The 21,815-nt window shown below is 25.4% G+C and overlaps 4 protein-coding genes across 4 annotated transcripts; 1 reads left to right on the top strand and 3 right to left on the bottom strand.

The window, feature by feature from the left end:
- Positions 1-4,503: 4,503 nt before the first annotated feature.
- Positions 4,504-6,614, bottom strand: OCT59_021196 (uncharacterized protein; the record flags this gene model as incomplete). The annotated part of the gene is made up of 6 exons (XM_066149697.1): positions 4,504-4,613; positions 4,688-4,759; positions 5,628-5,795; positions 5,867-6,315; positions 6,413-6,508; positions 6,583-6,614. 6 exons carry the CDS (start codon positions 6,612-6,614, stop codon positions 4,504-4,506), a joined length of 927 nt encoding a protein of 308 aa, XP_065990579.1.
- Positions 6,615-6,909: 295 nt separating this feature from the next.
- On the bottom strand, positions 6,910-7,434 carry OCT59_021195 (uncharacterized protein; the record flags this gene model as incomplete). Its single annotated transcript, XM_066149696.1, has 1 exon — positions 6,910-7,434. One exon carries the CDS (start codon positions 7,432-7,434, stop codon positions 6,910-6,912), a length of 525 nt encoding a protein of 174 aa, XP_065990578.1.
- A 551-nt stretch (positions 7,435-7,985) lies between these two features.
- On the bottom strand, positions 7,986-8,397 carry OCT59_021194 (uncharacterized protein; the record flags this gene model as incomplete). The annotated part of the gene is made up of 3 exons (XM_066149695.1): positions 7,986-8,064; positions 8,142-8,212; positions 8,293-8,397. The coding sequence occupies 3 exons, from the start codon at positions 8,395-8,397 to the stop codon at positions 7,986-7,988; spliced, it is 255 nt and encodes an 84-aa protein (XP_065990577.1).
- A 6,965-nt stretch (positions 8,398-15,362) lies between these two features.
- On the top strand, positions 15,363-17,779 carry OCT59_021193 (uncharacterized protein; the record flags this gene model as incomplete). The annotated part of the gene is made up of 7 exons (XM_066149694.1): positions 15,363-16,358; positions 16,454-16,662; positions 16,732-16,814; positions 17,079-17,381; positions 17,460-17,514; positions 17,582-17,673; positions 17,754-17,779. 7 exons carry the CDS (start codon positions 15,363-15,365, stop codon positions 17,777-17,779), a joined length of 1,764 nt encoding a protein of 587 aa, XP_065990576.1.
- Between the last annotated feature and the right edge of the window lie 4,036 nt (positions 17,780-21,815).

Here is a 21,815-nt window from a genome sequence, read left to right as displayed (position 1 = left end):
CTAATATATTTATATAATATACTGTATATATTAGAAAAAATATAAACTTTTATTATTTCTCTATTTTTTAAAAAAAGAAAATGACTACTTATTTTGATAACCTTCAAAGAAACTATACTGGTGTATCTATTATGGAAGAATGTATTGAAACTATATCTATTTTCTTGAAGTAACCGCTGGACTTGTAATCTATTTCTTTCTTTAGAATGTATAGAATTTAATTATAATAAACTTTTTAGACTTACTTAGTTAATGTCGTTTAAAGTGATATATGGAAACATTGAGGTACATTTTTATCATTTTAATCGGGTTAATTGTTTTAATCTAGTTAATAGTTTTAATCATTTAATCAGTTTAATGGGTTTAATCAGTTTAATAGGTTTATTCTTTTTCAATAACCAATTTAATCATAATTCTCTTTATATAGAAAGTTCGGTGTTGTTCTATCAAAGATTTATATTCCCGAAAAGTTGGTTAATGAACAAGGTAAAAAAAAAAAATGTCCCGCTACTGATTATAAATTTCATATAATTATAGAGGATTGGATTTACTTTATTAACATTAAGTCGTCCCTTTTAGTTTCTTTTAGTGAGGCTTATAGTGTTACTACATGGAATGCTCGTCCGACCTAAAGCTCCTATGTACTTATCGTTATATATGATGTTCTTATATAGAGGTAACTATGTGAGGGTACGACATTTGTCCACAATTATGTAAATTTGTTTTTGAGGGTTTTAAGAATAAGGACATTTTTTCATACTTTGAGATTATAAACGATGTTCCTTAAATTTTAAATTTTTTTTACCTTATAAATATATTGATTTTACGTTTGGTTTATTTTAAAAAACAATTTTTTTTTAGATAAATAATTATTTAACACTTGATGATTAATCACGTAGTGCGGGCCGTTCATGTAATTTTATATCCCGTTACTATTCAACAATTTCTGCATAAACAACTGAGATAATTGATGGTTGTCTTTATAAAATATTGTACTAATATAATAAGTACGTATATAGTACAATTTTTGCAGTTTTAGAATTACGGTAAAAGAGAATAAGTCATTTATATGTATTAGGATCACGAGGATATACTAGATGCAGGTAATCAAAAAGCTAGTTCAAAATAATAGCGTAAGATAAGATGCTGCTACTTCAGATTCATCGTCTCAAGTTTAAACAATAGGCGGTAGCCATATTATCTTTTGTTTACGCTATGTAGCTCAGGTTTATTTAAGTGGTAAGAATATATTTCTAATGTGAATAATTTTTTGGACTAATTAATTAATTATATTTTATTTATAATCAGAACCAGTGTGTAATTTTCTTGGTGGTAGTATATTTCAAGAGATGTTAATGGTGTTTCTAATTAGTTATGGATTATCTGTGAATAGAAAACGAAAAACTTTCCTGATGTAATACAGTAGTCTGATTTTTACATTTTGAAATTTGTAATAACTAAAGTTATCATTCAAAAGATTTGTCTTTTTTCTCCGGTTATACAACATCACCCTCAAGGTAGTTTAACTTGAATTGTCAATTTTCATTTGTTTTTGATTGGTTGAATTGGCAGAAGTTATTTCTTCCATGAGGAATTATTTTTGTAAAAACAGTAGAGGAAATTGAAGCAAAAATCCAAACTGAAAACCACTTCCTAGAGCAATTAAAAATATTATAACATGCTAATTATGTTGAGATTATTTAAGGAAGAAGAAAACCAAATTCAACTCCAGGAAAGAAAAGAGAAAATATTAAACCAAATTAAACTTTTTCCGCCAAGAACAATAAGGATACCACAAGAAAGTTAATAATGCTTTAATTTATTTTTTTAATTAGAAATTTAGGAATTAATTAAAAAGCTCAGGGATAAGCGATTTGGAAAATAATTTTTTCGGTCAAAAAAAAAAAAAGTCTATGGAGTCCATAGTATATTATTCATTCATTCTCGCAAATTTGACCACATGATATTTATTCATTAGTACGGAAAATCAAAATTTATTTTGAAAATTGAAATATTTTTTTTTTTTGAGTGTCCGTACTAATTTGTATTACCGCACTGTACTAATTTACTATATACTCCCTTTGGATATATGTTTACCAAATCATTATTGTAATCATAATAAAAATTGGAGAATCATTTTCAAGAGATCAAGTTAACATTAACTAATAAACTAAAGCAAAACAAAAATAACTAAATTGAGTAATAATTATAAATAGAATTGATATAATTCTAAAAAAAAAGAGAGTTAAAAATGAATGGTGGCAGATAAAATGTGTCTAATATGAGAATGTAAGAGTAAAATTAGTGCCAAAAATTGATTTGTTTAGCAACAATATTCATTAAATTACAACTAGCGATAGCCCGTTGCTTCGCACCGGGATTAGTAAGTTGTTTTATATTAATGTAGTAATGAATAATGAAAAAAAATTATGATATATGTTTAAAAACTTCAAGTTTTATGATTGTTCATAATTAGAAATCTAAAGGAGTGTAAATAAATGATAATAAAATAAAAAATAAATTTAATAAATTTAAAAAAGGTGATAAAAAAAAGGCTAAGATGGAGTTCTTAGAGCTTAGAAAACGTCTCTTTTCATTTGCTAGAATTTTTTTTTTGTATATGATTACAAAAAGATTTTTTTATGTGTGAGATAAACTTTTTTTTGTATATTTGAAAAATGTAGTATTATTATAGCATGTTTAAATATTTTGAAAGATTTCATTATATACAATGTTTTTGGTCTGAAGAAATATATTAATAATGTATTATATTGATAAGAAATTAATATAAATTTTATTTATTGTATAAAGTAGATGTTACAGTACTGTAGAATATTTTCAAATTTATTATAAATAGTTTTATTGATATTAGGAGAAAAAACGCTAAAAAATCTTTATCTTTATTACACTGAATTATTATTATCGGGAGAAAAAATCAATATAAAAAAATTTTATTAGGGAAAAGGCCAAATAATTCTCTTTTATATACTAAAGTCTATTAAATTGATCTATTATTATGGGGAGAAAAATTCATTATCCATTATAGAAATTTACAGTATCATCATTATTAAAAAAAGCTAATAATCTATCTATTCTAATAGTTATTTGTATTGGTAAAATGCCAGTTACTCGGGAAAATAAAAATTGGTATTAGCAATCACAAATTTGCCGATCAAAAACACACTTAAGTATAGATCAGGCGCAAATCTGGCGCAGGGGAATGATACGTTGCATAACTCAGAAATTTAGATTAACCTGTATAAATATCGAATAACGGTTTCACAGGAATTTTTTTAATAAGATAGATTTGTATGTATAAAATTGAATAAATTCGTTTTCATCATATTACTAATAAATTGCTGGAATCGTAGAATGACTCTTCATATAATTTCGCTTAATGAAATACGAGACGCAAAGTTCAGCTGGTTTTTAAATGTTTTTTTTTTTTACTTTCTAAAATTGAGATCCTACCAGCAGACCGTTTGAACAAAATTGACTAATCAATTATATCTGAAATCGAAATGAAATTATTTCACGTAATCATATAAAAATAACATTGGTTTTACCTAGATTATTTTATCCTATTTCTGGCAACACAATACGCTTATTAAATTGGGATTGTAAAATGACTTAAATGAAAAATGATCTTACCGACTAGGATTTAAGAGGTTATTTCAAAGTCAAATGACCTGCTCATGTTACTATGTTTGAGATTTACATTTTAAAATAGTTTTTTTATTTTAGCATGGTACACCGTACGTATGATTGTGATTACAGTGAAGCATGCGGATTTAAAATATTTACGTTATACCAAACTTAAATGTACATTTTATTTATTTGCATTGAACTATAAAATATAAACAATTAAAAAATAACTCGTGCACAGAAAGTCAAATATTCCAATCCTCTATATCCGAATAAATCGATATAAAAGCGAAGGACGGACTTAACAGTGATAGTAATATTATAATCTCATTTTATTTTTTATAAAATTTTTATTTCTTTTATACTTTATCGCAAAATCATATCACTAAGTCTAGTAAAATCCTGAATATAACGCGTGAACATTATGATTATATATTAACTCCCTATAAAAAAATTGGATACGTTTTTTATAAAGTTTTTATACGATTTTTTTTCCTTAGAAATAACGTATCATAATAGGATACGGAAAAATGCACAATTCCGTATCACCAAAAATATGGTTTGGATACGGAATTTGCACGGGATTTATATGGAATTTACATCACTGATTTTATCACGAAATTTGTACGATTTGGTCACTGAATTTACTATTTGTATTACAGTTTACTATAATTGTATTTACATAAATCTAATTTCACTTTGTTTATTTTTTATTTTTTATTTAATTTAATAAAGTACAAATACATTATGAAAATTCCCTCTTTATTAAAACCACCTATTGCAACCTAAATTATCTATAGGTTCAGGTTCATTTGGATCAAACAACCTAAAAGAACAAAAAAAAAAACATAAGAACGTCTAACTTAATTGGAAACAAAACCCCCCCTTCATATAGTATCTGCAATCGTCCAAGTCACTAAAGGTCAGCATTCCTACAAAAAAAGAAAGAGAACTCCAGAATGTCTGACCTACATAAATGAAAAGAATTATGAAGCATCTGATGAAAAAGAAACCAAAACAACAAAATAAATCCAAAACTGACCTACAAAAAAAGAAGACTCTAAAGCAACAAAACTGAAACAACCTACAAAAAGAAAAGGACTCCCAAACTGATCTACAAAAAAAAAAAGAAACTGAATATTCTCACAAAAAAAATCTGCTGGCCTATGAAATTAAATATAAATAAAGAAGAAAGGATAAACCAAAAAAAATATTTTTTAAAAAAGAGGGATAACGAAGTTAGGAAAGTTAAAAAAAAATTTTTTTTTAAAGAGAGGACGTCAAAGTTAGAAAAATAAAAATTTTTTTATAAAGAGGAAATAGAAATAGAAAGAAGAAATTTTTTTTAAAAAAAAAAAGAAGAGTGGCAATAAAAGAAAAAATTTTTTTTTAAGGGAGTGACGAAAAAAATTTTTTTTTCAAAGGAGAACGAAAAAAAATTTTTTTTAAAGTGAGAAGAAAAATTTAGAAAAAATAACAAAAATAAGACAAGAGAAAGAGAAAAGAAAGGAAAGACAGAAAGGAAGATCGGAAGATCAAACTCATCAAAGTAAGGGTTTATATAAAAAACAAAAAACGTATCATAACAAAACAATAAACAATCATGTGATCTCGTGTTATGATGGGTAAAATTATCTTAAGTTTAAAAATTCCGTATACATTCCGCATGATTAATTTTTTCCGTATACATTAGTTTTTTTAAAAAATGTTCAAAAATGAATTGCTTATTAAATATACGGAATTTGTATACGGAATCTATAAAAACGTACATAAAATGTATACAAAACGTATCCTTTCCGTATACATATTTCTTAACATATTTCTTATAGGGATTACTATCTTTTATTTTAATAATTGTTACGGTATGATATTGATTATCACAAATTTCATGAAATTTTCAGGAGTAAATCCATCCCGAGATCCACGAAAGATTAATTTGAATTCATATAAATCCTTTATCTCGTCCATAATCTCTAACTTACCGATCCATTTTGAAATTAATTCAACATATTGAACTGTAATGATTTTTGAATCAATGCTTTCACGAATAATAGTTTCCTTGATTATCTTTGGTCCCAACTTGTCGCTTGGGTTATAATCATTATCAAAAAAGCATTCAATTAAACTTTTATACAATTTCTTAGAATAACCTTTTTATATGGACATACTTTGATCAAAAATTCTTTTGAAGTAAATTTAATAAATTTAATAAGGAGAATACGTCGTTGTAAAGTATTCTTTAAAACATTGAAATCATCCTTTGAATAACTTGAAGGATCTAACGAAAGTCCAGGATTCTGAGCAATAGCCCATTTAAGAACGTGTTCCCAAATTTGAACTTCACTTATTTGAAGATCATTTTGAATAAGAGAGGTCAAAATTTTTTCTGAAATTGAAGTAAAATCAGGTGAATTAAAAATTTTTCCTGGTTGCTTAGAAAATAATTCTGTGCAAAATTTTTGAAGGTCTAAGAAAGAATAATCATTTTCAAAACTAATTTGATATATTAAATTAAAATTTTGTTCCATCCAATTTTCTTTGTTTTTAATTAAAAAGGATTGTAAATGAGGAATTAATTCTTGAAGACTTAATTCACTTGCAGTGATCAAAATTTTAATGATATCTGAAGTATCAAATTCCTCTAATGAAAGACTTCCTCCATAAATATACCTATAACAAAAAACATTTTGTGAAATTAAAAATAAATTCATAAAATGATGATTTATTCATAATATTTATAATTCAATATTTATTAATTACTACTTACCTAAGAATTAATTGAAAAATTTCTGGTTTAATATTAGATAATTTAATATTTATTAATGTTTCATCATTTTTCTTCTTATTTGTTGATAAAATTCTTCTAAAATAAGAAGAACGACAATTTAAGATAACCATATGAGCACGGAATACTTTTATGTAAGGGTCATTACCAACTTCAATTGTAATGTCATAATACTCATTGTCATCCAAAATTTCGAGTAAATTTTGCGATAATTTTGTTAAAAATTTGTTTTTAGCCGTAATAATCCTAACATGATTTTTTTTTCTTTAAAAAAGAAAATTTATTCTTAGTCACGTAAACGCCGACCTTCTAGTTTGTGCAGATCTTAAAGTAACGTTATGGTAAACTCGGTGATACAAAATTTGTCAATTAACATGCTAATCGTACATATTTATAATGAGTCATGTGATTCAAAAAAAAAACGAATATAAAATAAAATAATTTATTTAATAATAGTAAAAACTTATAACAATTAAGCGTCAATCTTGCATAATTTGGAATACTTCAAATTCTTTTACAATATATTTACTATTGTTTTCTCTAATCTGTTTTTCACAATTAGTTTTTTTGCAATGAATCCTTAATTCGCGCAGGGTTTGGTATAAACATAAATCTCCATTACCAAATGACAACCCGTAATAAGGACTATTATTTATAGCACACCTTTCATCCATTACACGACTTAAAATAAAATTATTATTTTTAAAAGAAAATATAAAACTATCTTTAGTAATTCCAAAACTGTTATCAAATTTCCATTTAATTGGGTTATATCCTCCAAAAATTTCGTCACTATCTTTTATCTTAATAAATGTTATAGTATGAGATTGATTATTACAAATATCATGTAATTTATTAATTATAAACCCGTCATTACAAGACCCATAAAATAATAATTTATACTTGTATGAATTTGTTAACCTATCCGTAATTTTTAGTCTATTAATCCATTTTGTTACTATTTCAATATATGGTAATGAAATTATTTTAGAATTAATATTCATATGAATTTCTTTATCATCCTTATTTTTGGAACGCAATGAATTCTTAATTGGACTACTATTATTATTCAAGAAATCTTTTAATAATTCTTTGTATAAATCTTTTGGCAAAATTTTTTTGTAAGGCATAACTTTGTCTGAAAATTCCTTGGAAGTTAAATTATGAAATCTAATTAAAGGAATACATTGTTGTAGAGTATTCTTTAAAGTGTTAAAATCATCTTTTGAATAGCTTTCAGTGTCAGTGAGAAGTTCCGGATTTTGTGCAAGTCCCCATTTAATTACATATTCCCAATTTGTACTTCATTCAATTGAACATTTTCATTTTGAATAAGTGAGACCAAAAGTTTTTCTGGAATTGAAGAAAAGATGGGAAAATTGAAAATCTTACTTGGTTCTTCTGATATTAAATAATTACAGTATTTTTGAAGTTGTAAAAAAGAATTATTTTCAAAGCTCGTCCGGTATATCAAAGCGAAGTTTTGTTCCATCCAAACTGTTTTATTTTCTAACAAAAAGGTTTCTATATAAGGGAACAATTCTTGAAGACTAAGCTAATTAGCTGCGACCAATATTTTAATGACATCTGAAATATCAAATTCTTCTAAAGGTAACCTTCCACCATAAATATACCTTGAATTAAGCGTTTATAAATTAACAAAATATATATACAGAGCACGCACTTTTATTAACAATTACTGATTTCTTACTTTAAGACTACATTGAAAATTTCAGGTAAAATATTTGGTAATTTAATATATGCCAAATTTCCATCATTTCTCTTTTCATTAGTTGACAAAATTCTTCTCAAGTAAGGGGAACGATTACTTAAATAACCATATGAGCACGGAATATTTTTACATAAGGGTCATTACCAACTTCAATTGTAATATCATAATATTCGTTGTCATCTAAAATTTCAAGTAAATTTTGTGATAATTTTGGTAAAAGCTTATTGTCAACCATTATAATTTTTTTTTTTTAAAAAAAAAGGAATTTTTTTTTAGGACAAATCAAACGTATTTAGGTTTTATTTATAAGAATGGCGTATAATTATTTATGATCTACAAAATTTGTGCTATACACAAATTGCGTAATTAATACCGAAAATAGTTTCATTTTCACGAATTTTCATGTGATAATTTCTTTTCGCAATTAATATTATTTGAAAATTAATATTTAATAATTATATATAAAAGAATCTCAAGAATCTCAATGAAACGTCTATTTACTTAGTTAAATATTGGTTGTAACCTGTTGTAACCTGTTGCATCAACATGATGAAATTAAAAATTCCGATCAGCACATGACCCATTGACCCAACAGTTTTTGACTATAAATAAATCAGGCGCTACACAATTCAATTTATTATTCTAAGCGTCACAAATTTTCTTAGTTATATTTTATGATTAAAATAAAGTATTTTAAAACAAATAAACCCTATTATTAATTATGATGTTCTTAAGCAAACATGGCTGCTGTTAATATTTTAAGATAGACGAGAAAAAAGTGTTTCTCTACAAAAACCTATTTTTATATTAATGTGATTTTTTTTCAGAAAATTGTGGTGATATTGTTACCGGCTGTAACGGTAAATAAAAGTAGTATGACTGGCGTAATTATCGTAAAATTATATGATTATCAACGGGATTCTTCCTCACTTGGCACTTCGGTATTGTTCGTTACGAATAATCAAGGTAAATAACTAGAAATACAGATAATATAACAGGTTACGGCGGATATAAAAATATTTTGATTTTTGACGTTAGACGGAATGAAATACAAAATAACTCGCAAAAAATTTATATCTGCTGAAACGGTCCAAGATTTATACTGGATTACTTGCATCAATTAATTTTTATCATATTCTCATTAAAGTTTTCGATTTCCCAATTAGTAAGATTAAAAGTGATTAGAAGTTTGAATGAGTTTAATTTACAATTTAACCCATAACACAAAAACAGATTTATTACAGTCATTTAATTGATTATTAATTACTAGAATTCATTCCGATTTACGGAAAAAAAAAATTTAATAATAAAAAAATAAGATTTTATTTTACATTTTCATGGTTTGAAACAAACATTTAATCAGAGTTTTATTTGAGTTTAAAATAATGATTATCAAATAAAGCAAGACTCGTACAACAAATTTAAATTAGCATGTTAAGAATGAAATCGATCTACTTCAATCTTTTCTAATTGTTAAATATTTTTTAGAAATTCATTCGTTATAATAAAATAAGGCCAATTAAACAAATATTTCAATCATAATAAAAAATTGGATTTGTATCCTATATAAATTGTTACTTCAAAGAAAATGTATATGTTATAAAAGAATTTTACATCTTTTGTTTAATAGTATGCAATTATTAATTTAAACAACCTGCTAAATACAATACATTAATAATTGAGACCATTAATCTTGTAAATGAATTTAGAAATCAGGTAACTCAGTAAAGTATTAATATACAATGTTTATAATAAAATCTCCTCCGTCAAGTCAAAAATAAAAATATTATATGAATTAGCAAGAGATTGATAAACTAAAATAGTTTATTTATGTTAATAAATAAAATAAAATACTGACATTAATTTATACATCGACTGTTAACATAATTTACCCATTATTAAAATTTCTCTCTTCATTTTCGTTATTTTTTAATTACTTGAAATACTTCATAATTCTCTATTGTAATATTATTTGGAATACCTGAATTAGGATAGTAGCTTAAACTACCATAATAAGTCCAATTATTAGAATTAGCACAACTTAAATCACCCATTTGTGGCCCATAATTATTATTACAATAAATAGCATGATTTTTTCCACTATTGATGTAAGATAACTTTGTTGTAGCATTAGAAATATTTTTCCAATCTGCAAAACTGAATAAAAAACTATCACCAGTATTTTTCCAACAATCTCCATTCCAATCAAGTGGATTATAACCTCCAATTAATTTTGTTGAGTCTTTAATTTTTGCTATCCAAATAGTAGCTCCTTTATCATCACAATTTCTATGAAATAATTTATTATCAATTCCATCTCTACTTGAACGATATAATAACTTAAATTCATAGGGAATATCTTTTTTATCGTAATATGAAGATTCCTTTCTATTAATCCATGAAGCAAAAAGTGAAATAAGATTTGGTTCAACTAAGTTTGAATCAAGTTTTAAATTTTGCTTTCGTGAAGGTGGTATATTAGTTTTATGTTTCTTATTAGGAACAATATGAAACTCCAAAAGATCATGAATTAAGTCTTGTGGTAAGATGTCTTTATAACAATAGACCTTGTAAAAAAATTCTGTTGGTTCAATATCATAAAATCGAATTAATGGAATAAATCTGTGTAATGACCTTTCAATTTTTATAATATCATCTTTACTCCATTTTAATGGATCATTCATTACATTCTGTTGTGTGAAACACCATTTCAATAAATTATCCCAAATTTCAATTTCATCCATATTCAAATCATCCCGTTTCAATAATAATTCAAATAAAGGAGCTTTTAAATTAATAAAATCATCAGAATTAAATAATATTTTGGGTTCTTCACAAATTTTTTCAAGACAAAAATTCCATAAATCCATAAATGTTTCATGTTGATAAACAGTTTCAAGAATACCAGTTGGATTTTGATGTAAAAATTCAGTTTGATGTTCTATCAAATATTCTTGAATATAAGTAATCAATGAATGAATATTAAGTTCATCCACCGCTATCAACAAGTTCAATACATCTGGTCCTTGTAAATTCTTTAATTCAATATTTCCACAATAAAGGAATCTAAATGTAATTTAACAAATTTATTAATAATTTATCTAGATTTTTTTTAAAAAAATGAAAAAAAAAATAACATCATAAAGGTCATTCATGTATTACCTAAGAATAATATCAAATAAATGTGGACTAATATTTTGTTTTCTCAAAATAAATTTTTCATCTTCTTTTTTAGCCCATTCATTAGAAAATTCAGTACGAAAATATTGAGACCTAGCACATAAAATATTTGAATGAGCATGAATTTCTTTGACATTTTGTTCTTCTCCTGCATAAATAATGACATCATAACCTATTTCAGTTTCAAAAAGTTTCTCATAGTCATTGGATTATTCTGCCAAAAATTTTGAAGACATTTCTTTTTTTATTTTCAAAGAAAAAAAAAATTGAATAATATAGACTGCAAATTTTATATATATATGTTGTGTAAATATAAACAATCACTTATTTTGGGATGATTTTCTCCGTGTTACAGAGATAATGTAATCATCGGCTTAACATTAAATTTGGCCGGAATTTGAGAATAAGAATGCTGGCTGGCCTTATATAATTCTGGCCAAATCACGAGAATTTACAGAATTAATTTTTATCACCATCCTTAATCACCGCAGAAAATCATCATCTCTATGTTTGCATCATTTGGTGTAACCCTCAATTCTTAAAATATTTATAAGTTATTTCTTTGGGAAATTTTGTAAATTTTGAAGAATTATATTATATTCTTATAGGTTTATTTAAGTTAAACCTCATAAAAAAAAAAGATTTATGTAGTTTAAAAATACTTTAATGTAATTATGTAATCAACATAATTTTTCCTGCACCTAACGTCTGTCGTTTGGAAGCATGTGATTAAATGAAGATTTGCTCAAATCTAGATTCTAGAACTTCTATTTTGGAACGGACCTAAATTCAGTAGATTCTGAATTTACATGAATGGAATATTATAAAATTAACCAGACTCCGAACCAGCCTAAAAGAGCCAGATAACCAATAAGTTAGTTATATTTTGCTCATTTTACTGAACTTTAAAACCAAATATAATAATTAGCAATTTATTAGCATTATTCGAAGATATTTATCTTAAAGTGAATCTTATATTCAATTACAGTATAATAAAATTCGTATTTTAATGGCTGTTACAGTGCAAAATAATTTCACAATTCCATGTTGCTTTAATATATTCCTCACATATCGAAAATGCTTTGCATCGCAAAGATAGATTAACTAACATATCAATAGCCTAAAATTTGTAGAATATTTTCTTGAGATGAGTAGTTTTTTTTATTATAAATATGATAAAAGGAAGAAAAAATTGTTGAATGATGCTGATGCAAATACACATTACTGGTCACATGAAGGGCTATCGGGCAATTTCCAAATACCTGATGGGCTAAAACCATCTATAATTAATAATTGCGATGAACCAAACCCGCCCATAACATTTTCTTTCTAAGTTTATTTCATACAAATATATTCTCAGAAGGTAAAATAACAATTTTGAAATAAATTTATAAGTATTTTGATATGTTTAATTTTGAAAAGTATTCGTTTGTTCTTGAATATGTGGACAGTGGAACATTAGGCAAATATCTAAAGGACGATACTATTAACTTTTATTCGCGAAAAACAATTAAAATTCGCTAAAGAATTTGCAAGTGTGATTTTATAGTTACATGAAAAGGGAATCTCATAAGTAAAATGTTTTTTTTTATTTACTATAATGCGTAATTAACGCATTCTTATTTTAGCATGCCAATAATATTTTGCACAAGGATGCCGTTATTTAAAGAAGGAAAGAGGTAATAATGGAGTATATGATGTATTCCGAGGAATTAAGTCACTCCTCCCCTTTCAATTATGAAACGATAAACGATCATATTAGACATTTTTAGTGGAGTTGACTTGTCAAATCGTGAAAAGGATAATTTAAATGTGAATATGTCTAGATTCTTAGATTAATTGTATACTACTTTTTATTTCATCATGGACATTAATTTTTTACGAACATTTATTTCCAAATAAAAATAAATATTTTCACTCTGTAACCCGCAAAAACCTATGTTTTACTATAAACACTCTCCTCTCAAAGATTCCATCCTTAAAATTTACTTGTATACGTGATAGAATCAAAGATTGTCGAGCTTGCACACATATATTAATAGTAACTATTAATGACCATTACCCTAGGGTTTTGATGTATCCCAACATTTAGGAATAACGACATCCTTGGACAAATAGTTATTCAACAGATTTCAATAAACAAGTTCAGTTGCCACATTGGTCATATAATTTTTACTTTTATTTTATTTTTATTTCTCAAAGTGAACAAAATTACAGTAAAAATTACAAAGAAATTATATACTAGAATTGAAAGTAACTCTAATAACTGATAACCAAATCACTACAGGACGATGTCACCTTGGTGAAAAAATAAAGGAAAAATGGATGGGGTTGCTTGACAAGTACCGCCGGACTCACCGGGGTAAGAAAAAGGAAAAAGAAATAAACAATGAACCAGACAAGCGAACAAAAGGTTAGTAAAAGGGAATTTAGTCTTCCGTATTTTTCTTTTATCATAATAATACTATATGTAAATACTGTCAGGTATAGAATGATGCATTTTGTTAAAGGTCCGTAGTTGTTTGTATAAAGGTGTCTAATAATTTTGCACTGGTGTCGGCGGATATATGACCGTCTAAGCGGTGGAGGCATATGATAAGTAAGGTGTTTGTAGATATAATATTTGTTTGAAATAAAATTATCTAAATCCATTTTTTATTATGATAATCATGATAGAAATATCAATCTTTATTATGCCAATTAAATCATGATAAAACAATTAAAATTTTTGTTCAATAATGTAAAAAAAAAAATAATATTGTTAAATTAATAAATTATCAATAATTTCAAATTTAGTTAAATTATCTATCAATATTTAATATTTTATTTATATTATCTAGTTTTTATGATTATGATTATCTTATCAAAAAAAAAATGATACAATATAAATTTAACGATCATGTTTTATGATTGTTGGTGTAACGTGTACCAGCGAAACTATTGGTCCATTGATTGATCGGCTAATCACTTCTTAACTGTTAAGTAGACTAACGTTAAAACAACAAAATTTGTTCTCATCGGGATTCCTTTTTTGGATGTTGATCATCATTTAGTCATGCTTACTTAATACATTTAAAAATTCACCTTTCCTTTTAATACATTAAACGGTTCCCAATAAAAAAATGTTTTATATTTGTGTTCGTGTGTAAGAAACGTCTAAAAAAGCACATTTATGTCTTATTACAAAAAAAAAAACCAAAATTAAGATTTTTTAGACATTTATTACACATGAGCATTACCACTTGCCTTAATGGTAATTAACCAAATAAGGTTTTATCTGATTAACAACTGGCAATTTAATTAATAAAATAATAAATATATTTAATAAAAATTGATAACCACAAAATAATGTACTTTGTTTTGCGATTATATAAGTATATTATTAATTATTAGTCAGAATTTCCCGTTTTTTTAAATGTTTACTCGTTTATATTTAGACAGATTTTTTTTTTCTTTATTCATTATTATTTAAAATCATCATTTTTCAAATATTAATTTTTTTCATTTTTTATTTGTTCCCTTTCTTAATTTGTGTTCATTTCGTTTCATCATTATCCTTTATGATGAAATGTTTAATAATTACTCCAATAATAAAGAAATATTTTTGCTAGTTTATCACATGCGTCTCAACTAAAATAATAAAGCCAATGCATCGATTATATTATTACATATAAATTTAAAACGGACTTTCCGTAATAATTCTAAAATCCCATGAGACGATCAAGGAATATTTCCGTATCACTAACAGAAGGTTGGTCGTACAAAATTATTTTTCGCCAATAATTAAAAGATAATTCTGCTAGTTGATCAACTGCTTCTCAACTAAACAAGTAAAATAATAAAGCCGATGCATCAATTACATATCATTATGCATATTTGCTCTTCGATCGATAGAGTACTTCTAAATTTAAAACGGGCTTTCTAAAATTCCAAATGGAAAGTTATTTAATAATGTATCATGCTGATATGTATATAAAAAATTCCAAATTCATTATCGTTATTATTAATTAATATAACAAAATGGAGCCTGTAAATACAATTGACGAAAATTCTTTTGACCCAACACCAAGATTAAAATCTAGTCCTATACCGATTAAATTTATTTCTTTTAATAAGGGTGATGAAAATTGTATCAGTTGTGGAGAAAAATATATTCAATCACTTCTAAGTTATGAACAAAAATATTGTAAAAAATGTTTATCAAGTTATATTAACGATACAACTGATTATAATTTGTATTTAGACGTATTAGTAGACTTAGAATGTAGTGATCATGAAATAAATAAGACAAAAGTACCACAAAGTATTCAAGAATTCTGTGGAGACTTGAAAATTTTATCATTTAAACAAATATTAGAAAATCATTCAACTCCTGGTGGTAAATATGATAAAGTGTATAAAAGTGAAAAATATTGTAAATTATGTGGGAAATCATTATTACATCGAGAAACATATGTTACAAAAGAATTTATATTTTGTTCAAATTGTTATTTAATGTTTACTGAACGTATGGAATCATCTTTGATTAAAAAAAAAATTTCAATTTTTTACATACCATGGTGGCATACTGTTTATAAATGTGATGTCTGTTATTCAACATTAATATTTACATCAGACTGTCAAAAGTATTGTTCAAATTGTTATATATTTTATGTTGGATGCAGATATTGTTTAACAACAAATATTATTTTTGGTCCTACAGGTCAAACTCAATGTAAAAAATGTAAAAGAATATCATTTATCATTATTTTATGTGATAACTTAGCTAAGTTTGAAAATACTGTAAATAATCTTGATAAATATTTTATGCCTACGGACATATTAGATGCTATGCTTAAAAAAAATATTATAATACCAATTAAGTGGATACCATATTCTCAATTTAAAGATGTAAAAGAAATGACAAGAGGAGGATATGGTATTATATATAAAGCAACTTGGTTAAGTAATAATGAAACAGTCATTTTAAAAAGATTTGAAAATTCTAAAAATAATATTAAATATTTCTTAAATGAGGTGAATTTACTACTTTTACATATTTTCTTGAATAATTTTTATTAACTTAATTTACTAATATTTGATCTTTTAATTAAACTTTTTAAATTTAATAGTTAAAATCAAGTCACCATTGTTATAGTAGAAATTTTCAAAATCATATAATTAAAATTTATGGCTTTACAAAAGATCCTGAATTAGGGGATTATGTATTAATTATGAAATATGCAACAGAAGGAGATTTACATAAATATTTACAAAAGGAATTTACAAATATTACATGGAATTATCAAAAACTACGTATATTGTGGCAAATTTCAGAGGGGTATGTATATTTTAAAATGTATTCATTATATTCTTAATTTAAGTTACTGTATTAACTTTTTTTATTTAGACTTGAACATGTTCATAAAAATAAATTCATACATCGAGATTTTCATAGCGGAAATATGTTATTTGATTTAAATACCAGTGCAGGTAAAAATTATCAATGGAAAATTGGGGATCTAGGATTATCACAAGAAATAAATAATGAATCATCAAATAATGAGATATATGGAATTATACCTTACATTGCACCGGAAATATTTAAGGGGTCTTCATTTTCTAAAAAAGCTGATGTCTATAGTTTGGGTATGGTTATGTGGGAACTTACAACAGGTTGTAAACCTTTTGATAATGTTAAACATGATCATAATCTTATTTATAACATTCTTGATGGTGAACGACCCAAAATTACAGAAGATACACCAGAATGTTATGCTAATTTAATGAAAAGTTGTTGGGATCCTGATCCAACAAAAAGACCTTCTATAAAAGATATTCGTTTAACTTTTGGTAGATGGACTTTTAAAGGTAAAAATAAAGCAGAATTTATTCAAGCTGAAACAAAAAGAATGGAACTTATACAATCAAAGAAGCTTGGACCAGAATTTGCTGAAAAACGACATTCAGAAGCCAATTATATAAGTAGGCCATTAAGCGCTTTAATTTCTAAATGTTTATCCACAAATTCATCATCAATTTCAATTGGTAATAAAAAAGGTATTAATAAAGAAAAATCTATTGTAAATAAAAATACTACTTAATCTTAAAAGTTAAAACACACGTTATCTTCCTTAGATTCTAATTATATTTATGTTTCGGAAGAACAAGAGTTTGATATAGACATTGAAAGGTATTTTCATTGTAAATGGTAGTACGATGTTTACTAATTAATTAATTGACACTAATTTATTATTTAGTTCATCATCACAAAATTTAAGTTTAAAAATTCAAAATATTTCAACCTCTTTTAAAAAGCGAAACATTGAAGAATTAAATCTTGAAATCGATGGTAAATATCAATCTTTGTCTGTGTATATTTTGATTTTTTGTATGTATATTTTATTTTAACCAAATCTAAAATTTTTAAAGTAGGAAAACGTATTAAAACTAGTTAAATTAATTATTGAATTTCGGAGCTGAATATTCGTCGTAGAAAACAATTGTTTGTATTTGTAAATGAGTATATCCTTACTCGCGGTACAGTCATGTGCATTTTACTGCGGAATCTGCGGATTTTGTAGATATCTCTCAGTCCGGCAAAATTGATTTAATAACAGGTCAAATATCAGATACGGTGTAACATTTTGTCAATCCATGCTTGATTTTCACCCGCCCAATGCCTGATAGTTTAGTCCAACTCGGCTTGCCATAGTTTTTTCATTTAATTGTGTCATGTTGTCAAAAAAAAAATACTACAAAATATTTTTATTAATTAAATTATAAAATATTTTATAATTATTTCTTATTATTTTATATTACGTCAATCTTAAACTTATAACCAACTTGGGAAAAATATTTGAAGTTTTGAACAATTAAATGTATTAGAATTTGTTCATTTCATTTATTATTATTCTTTTGATACTCATTTTACTTGAATAAATTATTAATTTAACTAAACCATTTGAATTAAAATCTTTTATTCAAAAATCTGGTGATTATTTAGAGAATTCCGGATATGGATTCAGTTATAATAGTCTATTATTAAATCAACAATTTCTTTAATTAATTAATTATAAAATATTGTAAAAATATTAATTTTTTTTGATTTTTATGAATTTGAAAATCAAACTATTTATCCAGCGTTCAATTTAATTGCTATCAACGTAGATCAATTTCCTACGTGTTATATTGATTTTTTTTATAAAAAAATAATTTTGTAAATATATTTAACATAATATTTTATTTCTTTATTTAATGATAAAAAAAAAATTGAAAGAAAAAGAAAAAAAAATCAAAAAAATTTGGAGGGAAAGAAAAAAGATGAAGAAAGAAACCGGTTTAAAAAAGGGAAATTTCCAAAAAAAAAGGAATTCGAAAAAAAAATAAGTACTGAAAAAAAAAATTCTGAAAAAAAAGGACAATAATTCGGTCCAAAAGGAGTGAAAAACAAAATTTTTTTTTTAAAAAATAACAATACGGTCTAAAAAAAAAGATCGAAGAAAAATAATATAAAAAAATCTGTCTTAAAAAACCGAAACAATGGGATTATTTAAAAATAATTTTTCAGTTTGGGAAAATATTTAAACCTAAACGGGAAAAGAATAAAAAAAAACAAATTTTTCGGTTTGAAAAAAAAAACTAAGCCGAAAGAAAGGGAGAAAAAAATGTTTTTCAGTTTGAAAAAAAAATCGGACAAAAAAAAATTCTGAGGTTGAAATTCACACGGATCGAATAGATTTTAACCATAAATAGATTAGGGGGAGGCATGTCCCGGGTTTTAATTATATGGCATGGGATTTCAAGTTACACAATGACTAATAATCCAAACGTAAAACAAATTTTTTAGTTACGAGAATAGCTGATAGTCATCAAAATATTATTCGATTATACGGAGTTACAAAATTAGACGATAAAAATAACAATTATGTAAATAAACTTATTATTTCATTGACAAGGTAAAGAAAAATATTTGCTTGTTCTTGAATATGCAGAAGGTGGACATAAAGAAATTATTTAAGGAACAGTAATATAACTTTTAAATGGGAGGACTAATTAATGTTTGCTAAAGAGATTGCAAGTACGATTTTATGGTTACACAATGTTAAGGAAATCATACACGGGGATCTTGTAAGCGCATTCTTATTTGTTTTAAAATTATATAGCGGAACTAGTCCACTAATTAATGTATCTTTTTAGCACCCCAACAATATATTAATACACAATGATACAATAAAATTAGCAGATTTCGGCCGTTCACTTAAAAAAGGAAAGCATGGCGATAATACTGGAGTTTATGGTGTAATTCCTTATATGGATCCTAAATCCTAAAACGTTTACTTCCCATAAGATAAACGAGAAGTCTGATATATACAGTTTGGGAATAATATTCTGGGAATTAACAAGTAAGCCGTTCATCCCCTTTCAATTTTGAAACAAGACATGATAATGTTGTTATGTTAGAAATCCTTAAGGGAGAAAGAGAAAAACCTATTCCAGGCACGAATGTTAAATATATTGAACTTTATCAAAGTATAAGTCAATTGCATGTATTACCTAATAACAATATCAAATAAATGTGGAATAATATTTTGTTCTCTCAAAAATAAATCTTTTATCTTCTTTCTTAGCCCATACGACATACGTTAGAAAATGCAGCACGAAAATATTGAGACTTTAAATTATTATCTTTGTTAAGGTTCCTCTTCCCTGTAAAAAAAAGTTGATCCTTTTTTTATATTCCATTTTTTTCCGCAAAAGGCTCATATTTGTGGAATTAATAACCCTATATCATGGAATTTATCGAATTATCTCATTTTCCGTGAATGTATCTGTTAATGGCTAAGTTTACGAAGTTTTTATGAAAATAATGGATAAAATTTTTTATAGAGCTTAATAAATTAAACCAGTTTAGGTTTAGACTTATTTTTTTATTTCCAAAAAAATGGCTTCAAAACTTTTGGCAGAGTTATTTAATGATTATGAGGAACCTTTTGAAACTAGAATAGGATATGATGTTATTATATATGCAGGAGTCAGGAGAAGAACCAAATGTCAAAGAAATTCATGCTTTGTGTATTTTTTTGACTCAAGTTGACTCAAGTGCACGTGATCCATAATGCTGGCCAGAACTATCATAACGTCGGCCTACATTCCCGTTAGACAGAAAATATAGTGAAATATTTAACACGCATAAAATTTTATATAATTGAGAGATTTATACTTTTTGAAAGATATTTTTTATTTGCATTAGTTTAAACTTATAAAAACATTTGTTTTTAAAGTTGCAAATAAATTTATACCTGTTAATAAAAAAAATTAAAGATTTAAACGTACTTTATAATATTTAATCTTCGACGTCACAGATAAATTTAATTAGAAAGGTCCAAAAAGTAAAATTATTGGATTAGGCTTAATTGTAGAAAAATACAATATTTGATTAGTCATTATTATAAATAACGACTAGCGTAGTATATTAACAAAAAATAAATACAACGATTGCCTAAATTATAAAAGCTGCTATATAATTCATAGATTATTAAAATTTCCTTTTCCATTTTCATTTATTTTTTAATTACTTGATATACTTCATAATCCTCTATTATAATGTTTTTTGGAATATCTAAATTAGGATAGTAATCTAAATAACCATCATAAGTCCAATTATTGGAATTAGAGCAATACAAATCACCCATATGTGGTCCATGATTATTATCACAATAAATAGCATAATTTTTGCTTTTATTATTATTGATATAAGATAATTTTGTTGTGGTATTAGAAATATTTTTCCAATCTGCAAAACTGAATAAAAAACTATTTCTAGTATATTTCCAACCATCTCCATTCCAATCAAGTGGATTATAACCTCCAATTACATTTGTTGAGTCTTCAATTTTTGCTATCCAAATAGTAGCTCCTTTATTGTCACAATTTCTATGGAATATTCTAGCATCAAATCCATCCCTACTTGAACGATATAATAATTTAAAATCATATGGAACATTCTTTTTATTATAATATGAAGAATCTTTTTTATCAATCCATGAAGCAAAAAGATGATTATGATTTGGTATAATAAGATTTAATTTTAAATTTTGTTTTCTTGAAGGTGGTATATTAGTTTTAGGTTTCTTATTAGGAACAATATGAAACTCCAAAAGATCGTGAATTAAGTCTCGTGGTAAAATTTCTTTATAACGATAGACTTTGTAAAAGAATTCTGTTGGTTCAATATCATAAAATCGAATTGATGGAATAAATTTGTGCAATGTCCTTTCAATCTTTGAAATATCATCTTTGTTCCATTTTGTTGGATCACTGATCATATTATGCTGTGCCAAACACCATTTCAATAAGTTGTCCCAAATTTCAATTTCATCCATATTCAAATCATCCCGTTTCAATAATATTTCTAATAAAGAAGCTTTTAAATTAATAAAATTATCAGAATCAAATAATATTTTAGGTTCTTCACAAATTCTTTCAAGAGAA

Source organism: Rhizophagus irregularis, chromosome 3 (genome assembly GCF_026210795.1).
Source record: "Rhizophagus irregularis chromosome 3, complete sequence".
In the NCBI taxonomy this organism is placed as follows: domain Eukaryota; kingdom Fungi; phylum Glomeromycota; class Glomeromycetes; order Glomerales; family Glomeraceae; genus Rhizophagus; species Rhizophagus irregularis.
This window is presented reverse-complemented; position numbering and strand designations above follow the sequence as displayed.